The sequence below is a fragment of the Aethalodelphis obliquidens genome, unplaced genomic scaffold, assembly GCF_003676395.1.
Source record: "Aethalodelphis obliquidens isolate GAN/ISIS:26980383/991018 unplaced genomic scaffold, ASM367639v1 scaffold43, whole genome shotgun sequence".
Taxonomy (NCBI): domain Eukaryota; kingdom Metazoa; phylum Chordata; class Mammalia; order Artiodactyla; family Delphinidae; genus Aethalodelphis; species Aethalodelphis obliquidens.
In genome coordinates, this window is record NW_020837987.1 from 8,671,842 (window position 1) to 8,692,252 (window position 20,411).

General features: G+C 55.0%; 2 protein-coding genes across 2 annotated transcripts; both read right to left on the reverse strand.

Annotated features, from left to right (window-relative positions):
- Nucleotides 1-1,078: 1,078 nt before the first annotated feature.
- Nucleotides 1,079-9,592, reverse strand: DYRK1B (dual specificity tyrosine phosphorylation regulated kinase 1B). Its single transcript, XM_027079539.1, is given in 12 exon segments — nt 1,079-1,598; nt 1,600-1,830; nt 1,926-2,032; nt 2,427-2,742; nt 3,055-3,195; nt 3,277-3,423; nt 4,148-4,434; nt 5,297-5,444; nt 5,830-6,018; nt 6,108-6,227; nt 7,274-7,438; nt 8,681-9,592. Coding segments are annotated over 11 exon segments (1,890 nt in total). The 5' UTR covers nt 7,337-7,438; nt 8,681-9,592; the 3' UTR covers nt 1,079-1,457.
- A 306-nt stretch (nt 9,593-9,898) lies between these two features.
- On the reverse strand, nt 9,899-19,893 carry FBL (fibrillarin rRNA 2'-O-methyltransferase). The gene is made up of 9 exons (XM_027079544.1): nt 19,764-19,893; nt 14,822-15,008; nt 14,635-14,736; nt 14,451-14,545; nt 13,277-13,447; nt 12,259-12,391; nt 11,049-11,161; nt 10,091-10,236; nt 9,899-10,004 (listed from the first exon to the last, which is right to left on the reverse strand). The coding sequence occupies exons 3-9, from the start codon at nt 14,657-14,659 to the stop codon at nt 9,980-9,982; spliced, it is 708 nt and encodes a 235-aa protein (XP_026935345.1). The 5' UTR covers nt 14,660-14,736; nt 14,822-15,008; nt 19,764-19,893; the 3' UTR covers nt 9,899-9,979.
- Between the last annotated feature and the right edge of the window lie 518 nt (nt 19,894-20,411).

Genomic DNA, 20,411 nt, shown 5'->3' on the forward strand with positions numbered 1-20,411 from the left:
TTAGCGAACACACGCAGGCCCGTAACGGGGCCTTTGCCCGTCTCTCCTACTGACTAGGGCTTCCCGCGAGCCGGGCCCAACACAGAGGCTAGTGACGCCCCACGTGGTGGGGCCGCTTCGGGCCTCCGCGCTTACCTCCTGCTCGGTAACGATGAACGCCTAACCTGCACGCTCTCCCGGCACAGCGCAGTCACCCACGTTCCGCAAGACTTGGAGAACTCAATACTCCCGCAGAGTCTGGCCAAAGCCACCCAATCACGGCCTTCTCCTCCTCTACAGCCCGCCTTAAGCATCCGGGCCCCGGCTGCTTCTGACTGCCCATTGGCTACCTGAGAACCCACCCCTAAACACGTGAGCGAAAAGAATTCTGGGCTTTGTAGTTCAGCAACGAAAACGAGGAGAATAAATTTCCAAATAGAACTCCATTTCCCAGGAAGCCCCGCGCCCCGGTGGCGGGGGACGATACCCTTTGAACCTGACGGCTCTTGATTGGCCGGTTACAGACAGACGTTTCCAAATTACTATGGAAACAGGCCCACTTACCTGGAACCCCGGGACTTTCTTTTTGCCTGAGAATCTTAAAATGCTTTGCTCCACAATGGTTCCGAAGAGTGAGACAAGACGTGTGGGGGGTAAATTCCGTACCCACTGCCTGCCTGCCATTCCCCAGGTGGCACCAATAAGGCCTGCTACATGCACTCAGCACCTACCGGATGACCGGCAAAATAAGCCATGCCTGTGCAGACTCTGTGGAAGCCCTGGCTTATTACGGCAGAACCTGATGTTTCCCAGAGATAGGCCAGAGCTGGGCCTTTACCTTTCAAGGTCTCAGTTTACCCTAGAAAAAGCAAGTGTGGGCTAGCATCCTATCCAGGATTTGTGTCTAGATTTCCACAGCCCCAGACCTCCTGCAGTCCCATGCCTGCATCAATAGCCGTAACCTCCCCAGGGACCAGGGACTCATCCCACACGACAAAGCTCTTCCAGCACCGCCCCCCCCCTTCCCCAAACACCGTTCCCCACCACGCCTCTGAGGGCTGGGTGAGGGGAGCCGAGGGCCTGCAAACGCTCAGGCGGGAATGTGAGAAAGCTCTTTACTGGGGGGTACAGCAAGGAGGAGCAAGGCCATCTCCCCCTACCTGCCCCCACCCCCTCCTAGGGCCCTGGGGTGAGAGGGAATCTCCCCCTCCCCACACTGGACCACCACTGTCTTTGGTACAATAAATAGAAAACAAGGGGAGAGAAGGGACCAAGGGTCCAGTCCTTAGTGGGGAGGTGAGCCTAAACCCCTCTCCTTGAACCCCTGCCCCAGGCCCCAATCAGTGCAGGCCTCACCCACCCCGGCTGGGTAGCAGCAATTCCAGTCAAGGGGAGAGATGAGGATGGGAGCCCAGGGCCCCCAGATTGGGGGGGGGGGGGGGTATGGCTTCAGGAGGGGCCCCAGGGAGGGGGCAGGGTCATGAGCTGGCTGCCGTGCTCTGGGGTATACCACAGAGGCCCAAGTGCGGCCCCAGAGTGGCAGGGTCATCAGGGGGTGGGAGGGGTGGACGACCTCCTGTCATCCGAGTCCGGAGGGCTGAGGCAGCCAGGTGCTGGGGGGGCAGGCGCTGGGTGAGGCTGGGAGCAGTCCGGAGGGCCGCCCACCAGGCTCACATCCATCAGCTCCGGGGGTGGTGGCGAGGTTGGTGACGGGGGACGGCCAAGGCATCGGGGTTGAGGGGGTAACTGGGCCCCGGCCCCTGGCAGTGATGAGGCAGAGGCAGGGGCCTGATGTGTCTTGTGCGGCACATCACCCCCTGCCCAGGGGCGCAGTGGCTGGGAGGGCAGGACCTAAAGGAGCAAAGGAACAGTTGGTGATGAAGACCTAGGTCCTGAAGCCCCAGACACTCCACCACGCACTTCCAAAGTCCCCAAGGTCCCATTACCTGGGGGCTGTTCATCTCACAGTCAGTGACGGGGGGCCCAGGGCCCCCACAATATCGGTTGCTATAGCGGTAGGTCCGGTTGTCACTGGAGGAGCCACTGGAGCCTCCTGGAAGTGCCAGGGGAAGAGAGGAGAGGCCTTAAGCGAGGAAAGGCAGGGCTGAGTTTTCAGGTGGCTGAGTCTGGTTCATGGTCCAGGCCCAGGTCTGGGCTTTGGGGCCAGCACCCAGTCGAAGGATCAGACCCAATTTTGAGATCAGGGGTCAGAGTTCAGTTTGGGGTGTCAAAGAGTCAGAACCAGTTTTAGAGATCTGAACCCAAGCTCAGTTTCAGAGACCAAATCAGGGCCAGTCTGAGCTCGCCTACCCCACCCATTCTGGAGTTGAGGATCATGCAGTTTCACAGCTCTAGGTGAAGGCCCAGTGACAAGGTCCCCCCCCAGATCAGGCCAAACCAGAGCTGCCCCGACCCCTGTTCTACCCCATCTGGCACTGAGCACCCACCAGAGCTGGAGATGGAGCTGGCGGTGCTGGAAGAGGGGCAGGTATCGAGGGGCGCGGGCGAGGTGGAGGCACTGCTGCCTGCCGGGCCCGTGTTGGTGGCCTCATCAGCCGTGCGGCGGAAGAAGCCGTGCTGCAGAGCCCCCAGTGGGCTGATGCGGGCGGCGGGCTCATACTCCAGCATGCGCAGCACCAGGTCCTGGAAGCGGAGGTAGTCGGCGGGGCTGTGGCCCGGCTCCCCCGCCCGCCGGCCCCCGGGCCCGCCCGTCTGCACGCCCAGCACCTCCTGCAGCCGCCGTGTCCCGGGGCCCTGGTAATCCTGGCAGGGGGAGGTGGGAGGGGGGGGCAAGAGAGTGGCCGTCAGTGGGCAGGAGGGGCAGGGAGACACACACGGGGAAACAGAGGCACAGGAGAGAAAGTGGAAAGAGAGGAGCTAAGAAGAGTTGTGGGGTAGGTAGTAGGAGAGATGGGGGGGGTGGGGGAGGAAGGAATGGACAGATGGGGTGGAGGGAAGAGGAAGGAAGGGAAAGACACAAGGGAGGGGAAGCAGGGAGAGAGGGAGCAGGGAGCCCCAAGTGTGAGAGTGAGGGGCCACCGGGGTAGGAGGAGCGGCATGGGGCAGGGGCCGCACCTTCCTGAGTTCCTTTGTCCTTCGCAGGGTCCAGCCACCCCCAGGCAGCCGCTCAAAGTACTTTCGAGCCTTGGGTGCCTGGTCCAGCATGGGGGCTGGTGGGATGCCCAGCACCTCCACAATCCGGTTCATCTGGTCCACCTGAGAGCAGGCAGGCAGTCAGGATCATCAGGCCGGCCAGGCCTCCACCCCCTCCAGCACACCCCCTCCTCAGGAGCACACCTCATTGGAGCCACTGAAGAGGGGCTCTCCAGTGTGCATCTCCACCAGGATGCAGCCCAGGGACCACATGTCAATGGCCAAGTCGTAGGGTGTGCCCAGGAGCACCTCGGGCGAACGGTAGAAACGGCTCTGGATGTACTGGTAGATCTGGGGGAGGAGAGAGGGCAATAGTCAGAGGTCCCGCCTCCCCAACTCGCACCAGTGACACCCCCACAGCTAGGAGGACTGACTAAGGACAGGTCTCCTGCTCCCAAAACTGGGGACGGGGGTCTCCAAACCCTGATGTTATCAACACCAGCTTTCCAGGAGTCACTCTGCTGGCCTAATCTGATCCTGATCTCCATTTCTGCTGGCCTGATCCTGAGCCCCTCTTGGTCACCAGAGGCTGGGAGTCTGTAAACCTAGGCCCTTCCCACCCTCCCAAACTGGACACTTTTCAAACCACTACCAGCATCATCTTAAATGCCAGCTCACAGGAAGCTGCAAAGCTGAAGAGCCCCACCCCCTTCCATCCCCAGCTTTAAGAGCACAGAGTAAACAAAACTTTGTAAACTGCCACGCCAGGCTCAAGGCCACCCAACTCCTCCTCTCCAACCCTACAATCTGGCAGCCTCAAAACTGGCGTGTTCTCCCAGGCTCCACTCCTTTCCTTCCGGCAGTATACCTGTAGCCCTCTCCTTCACCCACTAGCCCCACCCTCCGTACCCGCACACACCCCCTTCCCAAGCACTATCCCTCAGGCATCAGCCACTCCAAGCTGCACATAACGATCCCATCCCCTCCTAGCCTCGCCCCTTGGCCCCAGGCCACCAGTTGGACCCGCCCACAGCCTGGCCACACCCACACCACTGGCCCCACCCCGGGGCCGCACCCGCTGGCCAAGCTGGCAGGAGCTGCCGAAGTCCACGATTTTGATGGCGCTGCGCTTGGGGTTGCAGAGCAGTATGTTCTCGGGCTTGAGGTCGCAGTGAATGATGCTGAGCTCGGGCGTGGCCAGGAAGAGCAGCGCCGTGCAGAGCTGCTGCGCTAGCTTCCGCGTCAGGTTCAGCGAGACGCCACGGAAGTGCGTGTTGCGCAGGAGGTCGTATAGGTTGTAGGAAAGCAGCTCGAACACCAGGCACAGGTGGTTCCGGAACATGAAGTGTCGCTTCAGGTGCACTGCCGGGAAGAGGACGGAAATGGGCCGAGGGAGAAGAAACTGAGGCTCAGGGAGGGCCAGTGGCAGCCTGGGGCCCACGCTCATAAAGAGAGAGGCTGGAACCAGATCTGTGTCTCTGCTTCTGGAGCACAGGCCAAACTGTGGTACGCCCACAGGTACCAGCTGCTAATCAGGATGTTTTTATATGTCTATAACTTGATTCACACAGGAAGTTAATTTTCAAGTCTCTGTCAAACTTCCTGATTAAACCAAAGAGAAAGTTTCCATTTGGTGCTGATGGGTTTTTAACACCATCCTACACTTCCTCATTTAATTTTATAATCTTGTTTTAGTCTCAGTTCTGTTTATTTTTGTGACAAGGGATGCTTGCTTTCCATTTACTGTAAGGTTGTGTATTTTCCTTATAAAAGAAATGCATTCCTTAAATCCACTTGCTTTTTCTAAGAGGAATCAGTACAGGAAAGAGGAAAAAGACTGGCATAGATGTTAAGAGTAAAGGCTCTGGAGTCCACTGCCTGGTCAGATTATAGCTCTTCTGAGTACAAACACTGTGACCTTCTGCAAGTGACAGCACCTAAGTGCCTCTGTTTTTTCATCTCCAAGCTGTGGGCAATGATAATGGGGCTTCGGTGTGGGTTAAACAAGTGACTTTATGTAAAGTTCTCACAACAGAGCATGACCCTCAGTGAGCACCGGACAAACTCTGACCAGCATTCTCATGTGAATAGGGTAGACATCCTTAAAGCGGCAGGAGAAATCACTGATGTCCGGGAATTACAGACCAAACCCTGCCCTGAAGACACCAGCCCCTTCCTGTACCGAGGGTGACCCATCCCCAGGCAGCTCTGCCCCAGGCCTCACCTATATAGTACTTCATCTCTGTGTCATGCTGGTTCATCAGCTCCAGCAGCCGCAGCTCAATCTGGGCCTGGTTCAGGAAGGCCTTTTTGTTCTTGATGATCTTGATGGCCACCAGCTCCTGGGTCTGATGATCATAGGCTTTCACCACCTGTGACCACAGGCATGTCACAAAGTGAGGGAACGGGGGCGTGGAGGGCAGAGCCAGGTACCACCACTCTTCTCCCTCCAGTAAGGAGACCCACCAATATCACCATCAGTAACACTAATAACTCAATTTGAGTGCTCACCAACAGTCAGACACGAGTGTAAACACTGGATATGAGCTAACACAACAACCTTATGTGGAGAGTCCTGTTATTTGCACTGTTTTACAGAAAAGGAAACTGAGGCACAGGTAACCAAGTGATTGCACTGGGGTGAGTGGCCCAGCACGGAACTTGAAGCCACTGAACCACTGGCTGTATGGGTCAATATCAGTGGGTGCCCGTACCTCCTAACCCCTGGATCAGGGTCGGGTGGGGGGCATCCCGCACCTGGCCAAAGGAGCCTTTGCCAATGAGTGAGTCAATCTCATAGCGCTCCAGCCAGCGCTCGCCACTGCGCACGATGTAGTCATGGTTGTCATCGTCATAACCGTGGTTCAGGACCTTTTTCTCCTTCTTGGTGCTCGAGTCCTGAGGTGGCACCTGCTGGGCCCGCCGCTTCTTCTTCGCATAGTATACCTGCCCGGCCGGCCGGGAGATGAGGACTGATGAGTGACCGATGCCAGGACCCCTCAGCACCCAGCCGGTGTCCCTCACCCCCTGCCCACCTCATTGATGTGCTTGTAGGTCTTGATGAGGTCCACGGAGAGCTTGCGCAGCGGGGCTGAGGTCGCGTCTCGGAAGGCCAGGGGCAGCCTCCGCGGCAGTAGCCGCCCATCAGGCAATACCTGGGGGAGGCGGGGTGACGGGTGAGCACTGAGGACAGGCCTTAACCTCTGACCTCAAGGAGGAGAACTCAGTGGGCAGCTGGCGCATCATTTCCACACACATTATTTAGTTGGTCACTGTCTGACAACCCCACTAGAACAGCAACTCCCCAAGGGCAGCAACTTCATCTTGCTCTTGCTTTATCTCCCGTTCCTGGAGCAGGCCTGGCACATAGTGGGTGTTCATTAGAAATCTGCTGAGTGAATGAAGTGAACTATTTACCCCTTTCTTTCATCACATACCTTTACTCTTTTCTAAACCTCAGTGGGAGAGATCGGATAGGAAACCTGGGCTCTGACCCTCCCAATCCTTCACCTGAGACCATCCATTTTGGGTATCCCACGTTGAGGAGCTCCCTATCTTGCTCCATCCTCATCCCTAGGGGCCTTCCTAACCCTCACCCCCCACTCTGTGCATCTTTGACCAGTTTTCTCATCCTAAGGATCTTGGATCTGGGTCCAGCACCCTAGACCACCTACTCCATCCTGCTTCCAGCTCTACAGTTCAGAGCCTTAACAGTCTACCCTTGAAGGTCTTTACCCTGCGCCCCCAGGCCTTGCTGGCTCCAGGACCCTGCAGCTCAACCTTCTTCCCTTCAACCCCTCCAGATCTTTCACTCTGGACTTCTTTTTTTCCCCTTAATGAACATTTATTGAGTGCTTACTATGTGCCAGACACTGTCCTCAGCATTTCCAATTGCATTTCATTAACTTGTTTAATCCTCACAACAACCCTGTGAGGTAGGTATCATTATAGGCCCCATTTGACAGAACAGGAAACTGAAACGTGGAGAACCTAAGTAATATAACAGTGGTGCCAGGATTTGAACCCAGGCTCTCCAAACCCTGACTCCACCAGCAACTCCTCTATACCTTCCACTCCCATGGCACCCTTCATGCTCCTGGGAGACTGTCTTGGGCAACCACACCATCTTTTCGGCCCCAAGATCCTTCTATCCCAGCCTCCCCCGACCCCCAGGCAGGTGAGGATCCAGCTGAACGCGTACCTGCGTGTGCTCCTGGGGCCCCGGGAAGCCAGAGAAGGGACCATGGCCCGGTGGGACGGCCATGGTGGGCTCAGAGGGCCGCAGGGGAGTGAGGCCTGGAGCGGGAGCCCGGCCGGGGGGGCGCCTTCTCGCATCCTGCACCTCGGCTGCCACCGCCGCTGAGACCTGAGAGCAGGCGGGAGGCGGGGGAACAACATGGAACAAGGGGATGTGTTGGGCAGTACCAAGCGGGAAAGAGGTGGACAACACAGAGAAGGCAGGGCACAGAGTGAGGAAGAAAAGGGTACAACACAGCAGCAGGTGGCAATGAAGAGAGGGGACAGAGAGAAGTGGTAGAGGTGGGGCACAGCGGAGTCCCCAACAAATGATTACCAAATAAATGAAGTAGGCAGCACAAAGAGAGGAACATGGAAAAGGGAATGATTGGGAGCCAGGCAGGGATGTGGGCCATGACAGGAAAGGACAGAAAGACACGAATAATTGCGGGGAAGGAAGAGAAGAAGAGAGAAACCACAGACAGTACAGGGAGTAGGGTTCACTCTCCTCTCCCCATTTCTACTCATGGCCCTCCCCACACAAGATCCCACCATCCTGTAGTCTTCCCTAACGTCATGACCTCGTATTACCACAGCAAGGTCCCTCCACTTCAAGATCTACCCTTCCCAGTTGGTGCCCCAATCCAGAGAACTCTAAGATCTCCCTAAACCATATGAGAGTCTTCTGGGCCCCCTCCAAACCACCAGGATCCTCAGGGACCTCCTGATCACACCAAGGTTATCTGAGGACCCCTTCATAACAGGGTCCTAACCCTATGGCATTCTCACCCACCACACCCTTCCCAGGGGACCCTCCCCATATGGTGCTAAGACCTCTTCCCTATCATTTCCTCCCACTGGGGACCACCCCTCCGTAATTTCCCAAGCCATATTCCAGTTCCCCCATGCCACATCAGGGCCCTTCCCCACATTACTCCAAGCCCCCCCCCCCCCCCCATCAAGGCCCACTCCTTCTGATGGAAGCAAGGGGGAGGCATTCCTTCCCATGGTTTAGTGGATGGTCCTTGTCTCCCCTACCCTGGCTCCTACCCCCACCCTCCCTAATCGTTTTTTTCCTGTCCGGGCCCTTTCTCCAGTCACTCCTCTACACCAGGGTCAATCCACAACGGTGCCCATTCCTAGAAGGCCCCCATAGGTAAATTCCCCAAATATCACAGAGTTCTCCCCTTCCAGAGCATCTATCACACCAAAATCCTCTCCCCACGGGCCTTCTCCCATGTTAATCCTCTTCCCCTATGCCAAGCCTTGCCACTCCACGACCCCTCCTCTCTCTTGGAGCTCCCCCACAAAACAATCTCTTCCTCGGGGCCCTCCCACACCAGGACCCTCTCTCCCAGCCCCCACCCCCTACCCGGGTCGGGGCTGGCGCGCCCACGGGGGGGCTGGGGCGCGGTGGGGCCCCCAGTGGGGTGGGCGAGCGGCCAGCATGGCGGCGGTGTCTGTGGTGAGAAATCGGCCGCCTGTCCCGGCCCGGCCGGCCCGGCAAGCCCCGCGGCGGGGAGGACAAGCGGGACAGGCGGCTCGGTGGGTGACAACAGCAGCCGCCGCCCCGCCAAGGGCGGGGAGAGGAGGGGACGAGGGTCAGCCCAGGGCACGCGGGGGAAGGGGAAAGCAGGTGGACGGGGGAGGGGCGGGTTAACCCTCGCCCCGCCAGCACCGCCCCGCTCAGCCACCCGCCCCAGGGGACCCCAGCGTCCCGCCTCCCACCCTGGAGGCCCGCCGGGGCCAGCGGAGCCCCGGCGGGCGGGGCCGGACAGAGCTTGGCAGTCCACACCTACGATGGCAACAACCTTGCCATTGGCCACTGCTGCCAAGAGCTCAACCAATTACAGCCCAGGACAGCTGTTGCTAGGCGACGAGGATGCGGCCGGCGGAGCGGAGACCAAACAAAGAGCGGGAGCGAGGCCCGGCTACCCCCTCCCAGTCTCCCTCCCGAGACTGCTACCTCGGGGCTCGGCCCCTTCCAGGAATCCGACTAAGAATAGCCAGGCAAGGCCTGCACCTGCCCACCACCCCCCTCCTCTTCTCCCTCGGCCTCATGCTAAATCTCGCGGCGACGCGGGCAGGGCGGGTCCCGTACTACCCCCCTCCCGAGAGCGCGTGCTGCCCCGCCCGTAGCCGCGTCGTTACCTGAGGGCGCGGGCAAGGGAACTCAAACTGCTCGGGAAGCCCGAGCTCAGTCCTGCCCACTGGCTGAAGATATCCGGCAGACGCGGCGAGCCAGGGCCCCGATTACCCAGTAATGCAACCAGCAAAATGGCGACCACAACAAACCGGCCCCCCCCCGCCCCGGACTCCGCCTCCCGCCCCCCCAACCTGTTTCCCCCTCACGTGACCCAGGGAAACACTCCGCGCCTGCGCTCAGAAGCGCTTACCGGGATCTACACGCAGAAAGCAACCAACCCCGCCCAAGCGCCGAAATCCACGTTACGGCTGCGCAGGAGGCAGCTAAGGTAGGAGCATGCGCTGTATGACCGGATGAAAACGCCCGCCCCCACCACCACGCAAGTTGACCGAGGGCGCATGCGCCCTGTTGATAGAGGTCGCCAAGCAATCAGGGGCAAAGGGAGAGACTGATGAGTCTTTTAATAGAAAAACACACAGTTAACAGTAGCAACACAGTCTCTCGCGATCCTGATGGCGCTGGGCTTCAGTTCTTCACTTTGGGGGGTGGCCTGTGAGAGGAAAGAGATGAGGGGACTCAGAGCTCATCACCACTGTGGGGCACTCCTAACAAGTATTGACTGGACCCCCTGCTCACCTGTACACACCCACGACCACAGCGTGGTCTCTTTCGTATGGCTCTAGCGTCAACTGCTCCTGGGGCTTCATGTTCTCCTGCTGCATCTTTTTCACTTCAGAGGCAAACACGGCCTCTGCAGAGGCTGTGGAGTCAATGCAGTTGGCCTGCAGAAGAAAGAGGATTTGAAGTCCACAGCAAGGCTTTGGGCTGCTTTCCCTTTTTTGTGTTTCTTTAAACCAGTAGAATTTGTTTTCATTGGAGACTAGGCTTTGGGAATGTGGGGAAAGACTTCATTAGATAAATTTTCAATTTGGTTTGGATTGGAACAGGAAGCCTTCAACAGCGCCCTATTTTTCTAAAAGCCAGTGTTTAAATCTTACACTCCGGGTTTTTCTTTTTTCTACTTCCTTTTCTTTAACAATAGCAATAATGCAGCTGAGAATGCTAAAACAAATGCAGCAAAGGCTGCAGAAAACAATGGTGAATCTGGTTGAAGACAATGGAGAGGCCTCTGTACTTCAAAATGAAACATTTTTTAAAACGCATCCAGCATTTATCTGGTATTTAGTTTACACCAGGTTCTCTTCTCAACACTCCATACATATTGAGGCATTTAGTCCTTACATCAACATTAAAAGAGATAGGACTAACATTGCTATTTTGCAAGTGAAGAAACAGGCATATAGGTTAGGTAACTTGCTCAAAGACACACAGCAAGATGCAATTCAAACTCAAGATACTCAGACTCAGCGATCATGCACTTAATCGCTACAGTCTATGGCCTCTTTAAATTCTAAGCTTTTTACTTTTGTAGACATTTTTCATTATGTGCTATTTGATTGGGTGGCTTACAGGGAGCTGGGAATAGACTGACTGGATTGGGGGATGGAGGCCCCCTTGTTTTGACTGGCTGCTTGGCAGTTACAGATAGAGAAGATACTGCCACCCCATCTTAGGACTCCTCTAAGCCCCGCACCTTAATGGAAATCACAAAGTGTCCTCCATTACGCAGGAAGGTGTGGGCATTCAGGGCTACAATCCGCGTCTGGTCTGGCTGGGCCACGTCAGCAAAGATCACATCCACCATTGCTAGGGAGAAACAAGTAGCGGTTAAAAGCTGGATCCACTGGATTTCCCAGCTCCTCCCATGGGGCCTGCACCCCAACACCAGCAGGTTCCTGGCAGAGTCTTCCCTGCCTCCAGTCTCACTTCCCCCTGTTGATCCCCCTCCCTCCAGAGTGCCCCCAAGATGGGTCCAAAACCCACAGTCACACCATTCATTCATTCCTCTTGTAAACCATGTTGCCACCTACTCTGTGGCCAGCCCTGGGCCGGGCGTGGGGGACAGAGAGACGAGTCAGACCCGGACCCTGCCCTCGAGACGCTCCCGGGTCTGGGGGGGGGAGACAGACACGTCATCAAAAAGACAAGTAAAGGTGAGCACTTACAGGCAAGAGCGTCTGCAGGATTGTCAAATGAAAACAAGTTGCAGGACAAAGGGTAAGGTATGAATGCACAGGGGAAAAAACTCACGAAAAGAAAAACCCGGGGGAATGCAAAGTAGTATTTTTAAGGCAGAGTAATTTAAAAAATAAATAAAATAAAATAAAAAACTTAAAAAAATGAAAAGATGGTGCAATGAAAACTGACTTTTTTAAAATCAGGAAAAGCAGACGTCAAATTGTTCATACTGGTTACCTCTGGGGGTGGTTTATAATGCACTCCATTTTTACACTATGCTTCTGAATTTGTTTTTAAAACAAAGTTATTTACATTCACAATGGGCCCCTCTGGGCCAGGCCGTACTCCGTTTGTGCTTTCTGGGTTATGATCTCCCCAGACGGTGCTGATGGAAGACCGTCAAAGCAGGCTTTTATGCATAAGTCAGGGGTAGTATAAAAGGTACCACACTTTGCGGGGAGGCAGGAAGTACTGGGGTGGGGGAGATTAGGGGGAGGGGCAGGAGATTGGAGGAAAGGAGGTTGGCCCTCCAGACATCCCAGACCCTGAAGCAGGACTGCCACCTCCACAACCTCACCTGGCTCCCCCGACCCTTTTCATTTCTGCAGACTCAAGAGGCCTGTTCATCCACTCCAATTCCATCCAAATCAGGGCTCTGGAGGCCTCTTCCAGGAAACCTGGAGTGGCATGTCCTACCCCACCCGAGCCAACCCCAGACCCCTCACCGATGAGCATGCGGTATTTGTGCGGGTGCCGAGCATCTTCAATGACAGGAATAATGTTGGTCCTCTTCTTGGCCAAGTTAATGAGGTCACGGCCAGAACGGTGGGAGAATTCAACTGCATAGACCAGACCGTCCTAAAATAAATCAAAATCGAACAAAAACGATACTAGTTCTCATGTACGTAGTGCCTACTTTGGCCCATATACTGCATGCATCTCTTCAAATCCCCAAATCCAAACCCTACCATTTAATGACTTGTTATCATTTTAGATGAATAAACTGAGGTCCAAGGGTTATTCGATCCTGCTTTGCCTGATCTGAGAGCCCAGGCCCCCAATTCAGGCTTAAAATGAGGAAGCTAGGGCACAGAGATGACATCGTCACAGCTAAGAATATCTGCAATGGGCCAGGCACTGCTCTTGGCACTCTACAGGATTTAACTCATTTATCTTCACAATGACCCTATTTTCCAGACGGGTAAACTGAGGCTCAGAGAGGGACAGTAACTTGCTAAAAGCCACTTCACTGTTAAGAGCCCGCACCAGAGCCTGGGGTTTTTAACCACTAAATTGCACAGCCTACAGTCTTGTAGCTGAGTGAGGGGTCATGAAGTGAGATGCATGGGTGCCCTCTCAGCAGGGAGGGCAGAAACACAGGCCCAGAAACTGACGTCTTCTGTTCTTTCAAGAGAAACCAGAAGACCAGATTTGGGGGGTATCAATTTTTAAAGAGGGCAATCAAATCAAACGTCCTCTCAGCTCCGGGCCCCTCTATCACTGGTCACCCCAATACCCACGCCCCTTCCCTCCAGGCCGAGAACTCAGGAGTGAGGCTGAATGAGGCTTTGGAGACGATGTGGTTCAAGCCGCTCCTTTCACTCACAGGCACTGTGACCAGGAAGGGCCTGGCTCCAAGCCACACGGTGCAGAGACGTGGCCAGGGCCTCTGACCTCCAGGCTGGCAGAGGAGGTGGCCTTTCCCTCCCTCCCACCCCTTCCTGCCCCCACCTGTCTACTCACCGGGCCTACGATATCAGAGACGTGAGAGACGGTGGTGCCCGAGGCAGCCCCCAGGTAGAGCACCTTGGCCCCTGGCTTGATGTGGATCTGGTCCACGCCGCCCAGGATTGCTGCCGCCAGCTTGGAACGGAAGGGGTTCCAGGCGCGGTACTCGATTTTGTCATCTCCCTCCTGGGCCGGGAGAGATGGGGACAGAAGTCAGTGCCAGGCTCTTCTGTAAGAGCGCACTGCTCTTAACTCCTGGGCCCTCAAAAGCGACGGGGCGCCCAGTCATCGTGGTACACATCTGTGGCCACGGCAGAGGCAGGGCCTGCCCTCTCGTGGAGGTTCCTGACTCAGGGGCAGCGACGGGGACAATAAACAAACAAGATCATCCCAGGTAACAGCAAGGCAAGACCTATGCATTCATTCTATAGACACTGACCGTGCCCCTATGCTTAGGAACTGGAGAAACACAGTGAAGGGGACAAAGGCCTCGCCCTCAAGGAGCGAGGATACGCTGAACTGACTAACACACATGGCATAATAGCTAGTGACGGGGCTAAGGAGAAAAGATCAAGCCAGGAAGGAAGATCTGAAGCATGGGGAGCAGGGCGAGGGCAGGTGAAAATGAGAAAGGGTGGCCAGGGAAGAGCCAAGGAGGAGACACCTGAAGCAGACCTGAGGCTGAGGGGCCGCTCAAATTATCTGGGGACGTGCATTCCAGGCAGCAGGAAAGCCAGCAGAAAGGCGGTGAGGGCAGCTTTTGATAGACAGGGTGGTGCAAGGGGGCCTTGTGAGAGAGACAATGTGACACCTGCCCAGAGCTGCTGGTGATGAAAAGGAACCAGCCATGCACAGGGCTGGGAGGAGAGTGTTCCAGGCAGAGGGAACAACAAGGTTGTCGTTGTGGCTGGAAGACACTAGGTTAGGGGGACAATGGGTGGAGACAGTGGGGAGGCGGGGCTAGAATGTGCAGGACCTTCCAGGCCACACCGAGGACTCGGGACTTTAACCTGAAGCCAGCGGGACGTCACGGAAGGTATCTGAGGAGGGGGTGCATGATCTGACTTATGGATTAAGATGATCCCCTGGCTGTCACGTGGAGGACAGACGGTGGGAACAGGGAGGCCAGGCAGCCGGTTACACCGTCAGCTTGGGGCTCTGGTGGCTTAGCCAGGCGCCCAGGTCTCACCGAAATCGAGACTCTCTTCTCTCCATAAACCGATTCTCCAGGGACCAGATTCTTGGTGACCAGTGCATCTTCCTTTCCCCGACAAATGAAGACACCTGGGTGAGGGGATCAGAGCAGGGGTGAACACCCCGGCGGGCCACACCCCACCCCTAACCCCAGGGGCTTCCCTGCCTTCCTCACTCACCCTCATGCCGATGAGGCTCGACCATCACATTCTTCCCCGACTGGTTTCCTTTTCTTCCTCCCCGACCACGACCCCGGCTACCACCAGACTGGAACCCGCCACCTACAAGGCAGAGATGCAGTGAGAGGGAGACCCCACCATGCTTCCCTCCCCGCTCCCCAAGCCCAGGGAAAGCCCCCTCCATCACCTCTTCCTCCCCCTCCTCGCCCACGGCCCCTAAAGCCTCCGCCTCGGCCTCGGCCCTCGCCAAAGCCTCCACGGCCTCCGCCAAAGCCTCCGCGGCCTCCGCCAAAGCCTCCACGGCCTCCGCCGCGACCGCCACGGTCACCAAAGCCACCTCGGCCACTGAAGCCGCCCCCCACGGGGGCTGAAACCTGTGGTGGAAACAGAAACAAGAACCATCAACGGGGCCACGGAGCTTGAGAAGTTACTCCTACGCCGAGGAGCTCCACTCGGGAGAGAAACGTGTGCGTGTGGGCGCCAGGAGAGGTGCCCGCGCGTGTCCACAGCAGCAGAACCACGGACTAACCTGAGCGTCCATGAGCAGAATGGACAAACGAAAGAGGGACGATTCCTGATCAACAACGAAAAGCATCAACAGATCCACACAACAGAGACATAAATCTCAGAATCATGGTAAGGGAAAAAGCAAGCCCTAGAAAACCACATCTAACACAATATCCCCTTTATAAAGGCCAGCAACAACTAAGAGGTGCTATGCGGTGTGGATATATGTGGTAATCCACGCCCCACCCGCCCCCCAAAAGAGGCAAGAGAATGATAAATGCGAAACTCACGATATTAGGCTTTGGGAGAGAGAAGTTATGGGGTTAGGATAGGGGAGGAAAACATAGATAGAGGTAGATTTACTGTCAATATTCTGCTTTTCTCGGTTGGTTAGTAAATGCACAGGATCTGTTCTATTATCAATATTAGTCTGAAGAAGAGTGTGCACTGTGTGTGTACATGCACTGTGGCAGTAGGGTCCCCCGGGCCCTGGAAACTTCTTCATGCCCTCCCACTCCTGCCCTCGTGTGTGGCAGAAAAGCGCCAACCCCAAAACAGAGGGGAGGCATTCGACATCACATCTTTCCTGCTAACTGATCCCCCTGCTTCCAAGCACGCACAAGTCTCTCCCAACTCAGGGGGGAAAAACGAGCAAAACCCAAAACTGTCCTTTATGGATGGGCGACTGATCATAGCAGTTTAGGGCCTGTCAACAAGATGGGAAGTTGAAGGGAAAAGAAAACATTCAGAGAGACTTTATTTTCATCACTTCAGGAGAGAGCAAACATTGTTCACTGAGCACAAAACAGTGTCTGAAGCAGACAGAACTCTCCTGGTGCTAACAGATTCAGTATTTGACTTTTCTGTGATGGCTTCAAACCTGCAGTACTTTCAGAAAACTGCATTATCAAACAATCGTTCGTGTGAAAATTACTGATGGTTTAAAATGATGTCACTTGATGTAAACTATTCAATAACGAACTTTGCTAAAGTTTTTGCAAAGGTGCATTATATTCCCACCCTGTGAAGGCTTCATTCGTTTTAATGGTGTTAGAGATGAAAATGTAGAACTCTGAATAGCTAGTCCTAATTTAGTTGTTAAAAATGAACGGTTTTCAAACTCCTACACCAAGAGTTGTTGACCTCTGGTCTCCCACTCCCTCTGCAGTCTACTGCCCACACAGCAGCTGGTGACTGACCTTTGCGAAACAGCAAATCAGCTCTCATCATTCCCCTGCCCAAATCCCTTCAAAGGTTTTCCGTCACATTGGCTTCCAAAGCTAGAAATCGGTGGGTCTCATCCTTGCCCAGGGCTGTTGCTTAGATTCTTATGTAAATTGTCTGGGGTGGAGGCCTGGGCATGGGGCTGACCCACCGTTTTTTTTTTTTTGCGGTACGCGGACCTCTCACTGTTGTGGCCTCTCCCATTGCGGAGCACAGGCCCCGGACGCGCAGGCTCAGCGGCCATGGCTCACGGGCCCAGCCACTCCACGGCATGTGGGATCTTCCCGGACCGGGGCACGAACCCACGTCACCTGCATCGGCAGGCGGACTCTCAACCACTGCGCCACCAGGGAAGCCCCATGGGGCTTTTTAAAGTTGCCCAGGTGACTCTAATGTGCAGCCCAAACAGAATCACCACCATTGGGCTTGGCTTTTGCTGACTTTTCTGACCTTTCTCTATGTTGGGTCCCGTGCTCTTCCTCCCCAAGAACAAACTCACTTTCCAGCTTCTAAACCTTGAGCATCTCCTGTTCCCACTGCCTGGGTCCAGAGGACATTGCTTGACTCACCCACCCCACTGCACTCAGGTCTCTGACCGAATGTTCCTTCCTCAGAAGGGCCTTCTCTGGCTACCTGACCTTTACTCTGCTTGCTTTTTCTTCCTATCGGTTATCATACATGGCATCTTAAAGATTATTACTGCCTGCCTCTCCCACTAGAATCAAGCTCCAAATGGACAGAGATGTTTGTTTTGGTCATCACTGCATCCTGCACAACACCTGGCACAAAGTATGGGCTCAACAGATAGTAAATGGGCTGATAACTCTTAAACCCCTGGGTTCTGTCTCATGAAGAAAACACCCTCTCTGTTCATTCAGGAAGCAGGTGATCAGATGGTGACCAGAGCCCCAGTCCCTCCCTCAAGCAGCTCATGCATTGACTACAGGGAGACGGCCATGCCATTCACGACCCTAGAGAGTAGGGAAGGTCTGTGGGTATCCTGAAAAGTTCACCTGTAAGAAGGAGATATGGAAATAACACAGTGTCCACCTCGCAGAGTTGTAAAGATTAAATGACAATACACACAGAGCACTTAATATGCTACCTCGCACACAGTTTGAATATATTATTCAAACTCAGGAGAATGAATCCCTCCTCCTTCCTACTTAGGGGAGAAACCACTAGGCCTAAGAGACCCTCAACACAGGCCTGATAGAACAGAGACCCAGAAAGTGTGGGCACGGCATGGGGCACAGTGGGCATGATACTCAAAACATATCTTAATCCATTTCAGGTCCTGGGATTCTTAGAAAAATGTACTGAAAGTACCCACTCCTCAGAAAAATGCACATTCACATAGCTTTATCTATAAGTTTTGGCTGGAGGGTCCACAGACCCCCTCCCCGACCCCAGTGTAAAACTGCTCTCCTGCCACAGCCTTCCCCATCTCAAAACTGGAAACTCTACCCCTCCAGTTACACACGCCAAAACCCTTCACTGTCCTTGACCCCTCTCTCTCACACCCACATACAAGCTGTTGGCTCCATCTTCAAAATATATTCCCTGACAATCTGTCAGCCAGGTCCATTGCTACCACCCTGGTCTAAGCCACATCATCTCCTAGTAGATGACAGCAACAAACTTCCCACTGATGTGTCTACTTTCACTCTTGTTCCCCGAAAGTCTTTTGCACACAGAAGCAAGAAGGATCCTTTTAAAGGTCTCAGTCCAGTCTGACTGACCTCAGGTCCCCGCTCAAAATCTCCCAAAGGCTTCCTCTCTCAACCAGACGAAAATCCTCGCTAAAGAGCTGACTCCGAACAACTTCTACAACTTCTTACCCTAACACAGTGAGGGAAGGGTTGGGAAGGCGTATCCTCCATTCCTGGCACAGAGCACAGGATGCCTGCAGGCTTGTCCGGGTCTCAGTGGGAGCCACACTGCCTGGCACTGCCTATTCCACCAGTAGATCCGTAAACACTGAAGAGAAAGGGAACTTGAGAGGGGGCATGGACCCACAAATTCTGGCCCCCCCCAGATGACCCCATCTCTCCACAGGCTGAAGTGTGGGGGGAAGGAAGGAAAAAAGGAAACCTGTACTAGGAAACAGACCCTTTCAGTCATGGCAGAAGATTTCCCCAACTCCAGGGGACCAAGTTGCGGGGAGGGGAGAGGGGCTCGACCTGATTCAGGAAGAGCTGAGACACCAGGGAGAAGGACCCTAATTTTGCTCCCCTTGAGAAGAAAGATAACAATTAGAGAAAATACTATTATATGTCAAGCACCATGCTATATGAGACATAACTGCAAACTGTAACATTGTGTAAGTTTAAAGTGTACAACCTGTTGATCTGATACACATATATTGCAAAATGATTACCACCATGTGCTATTTTTTCTTAACATGCTCTCACTAAATTAGAACTGGGTGCCATTTTATTGATGAGATAACTGAGGCTCAGAGAGGTAAAGCCACTTGCCCAACGTCACACAGTAAGTTAAGCATAGTAAGGATTGAAACTTTGAACTGAGGCCCTTCTGCTGTCAAAGCCAGGACTCTCATCATTCCACTAGGAGGGAGGTGTGGAGGGTTCATCAAAATCTCGAGTAAAATCGGAATGAATAAAACCACTCACGCCCTGTGATTACCTCCCTTGCCCACCCCACGATAATCCTATACTGGGCGTGTGAAGTTTCACCTCACCTCTCACCGCGAGTTGAGAATCACTAGGCCCAGGAGCTCCACTCCATTCTCAGGGACCCGCCCCCCTCCGGAGAGTAGAGAGCGGGAAAGTGGGCCTGGGAGGGCAAGCCGGGAATACTCATCTATGCCGGCCCTCTCTGAGAAGCTAGGTTTGAAGCCAAGGGTACTGCTGTTGCGGCAGCGACTGGGGAGCATATGGGGTCCTAGAAGGCCCAGCCCCCGCACCCAAGACCGGGGGCTCTCCGCCTCCCAATCAGGACAAATCCCCAAATCCCACGCCCAGAGATCCAAGACCCCGGATGCCTGGATCTAGATTCTGGTTCAGTACCCTCGACTGCCGCCCGCGGCCCAATATCCAAGACCCCTAATGACTGCCTCAATGAAACGAATCCCAGTTCAGGACACCCCCAATTCTACGCCCAAGACTCTCTACTAACGACCGTCACCTCTGAGAAGTCAATCACAAACCTCTAGACCAGGAACCCGAACCCCAGGTTCAGGTTCGATCACAGGGCGGAACCAAGCCCTCCCATCCCCACAAGAGACCGGAACAAGACCCCTTCCCCACTAGAGACCGGATCCAGGGCTCAGAATCCTTGCCCCCAGGCCAGGACCCCGCCCCTCCGTTCCGGCCCGGCACCCCGATCCCCGCCGGATCCCAGTCCTGAGCTCCGACCCCAACCCCGGCCTCCACCTGGCTTCATAGCGAGCGTGGAGCTGCACGGCTCAGTAATCTGCGGCTTCCCCGGATCCACGCGTCTGGGGCTTTCGCACGTGGAAAGGAGCGCACGCGCGCGGCGACGTACACTGCGTGATGCAACCACGCAGCCCCGCCCCTCGGAGCCTCAGCCCCGCCCGGAGCCTGGTGTGCGCGCTGTGGGCGGAGATTTCTGAGCCTCTCAGGGCACAGCCCCCTCGACCGTCCATGGAGCTGCCTTGACCTGTGCAGCGTTCGCTACCCAAAATACGCTCCCCACTTCCCTTTTACTGGTACGATCACCCCAGTAATCAGGGCTTATCCCCAAACTTTCGCACGGGCTATGCCCTCTGCTTCTCTTCTCTATTCCTAGTTAGCTCCCTAAGATTCCCTCTACACTCAAAAGCCTTCCCTGATCCATTTCCATCCCCAAGAACAAGGGCCGACTCTGGACTCCCATTCATACATTGGAAAAGCATTTGTTGTGCGCCTGAATGTACCAGGCACTGTTCTAGGCACTGGGGATACAGTAGGGAACAAGATACACAAATCCTGGAGCTCATCTTCCAGTGGGGGAAACAGACACCAGGCAAGTTATTAAAAGCATGCTGAATGATAGACGGCAATAAGTGCTTCGGAGAAAAT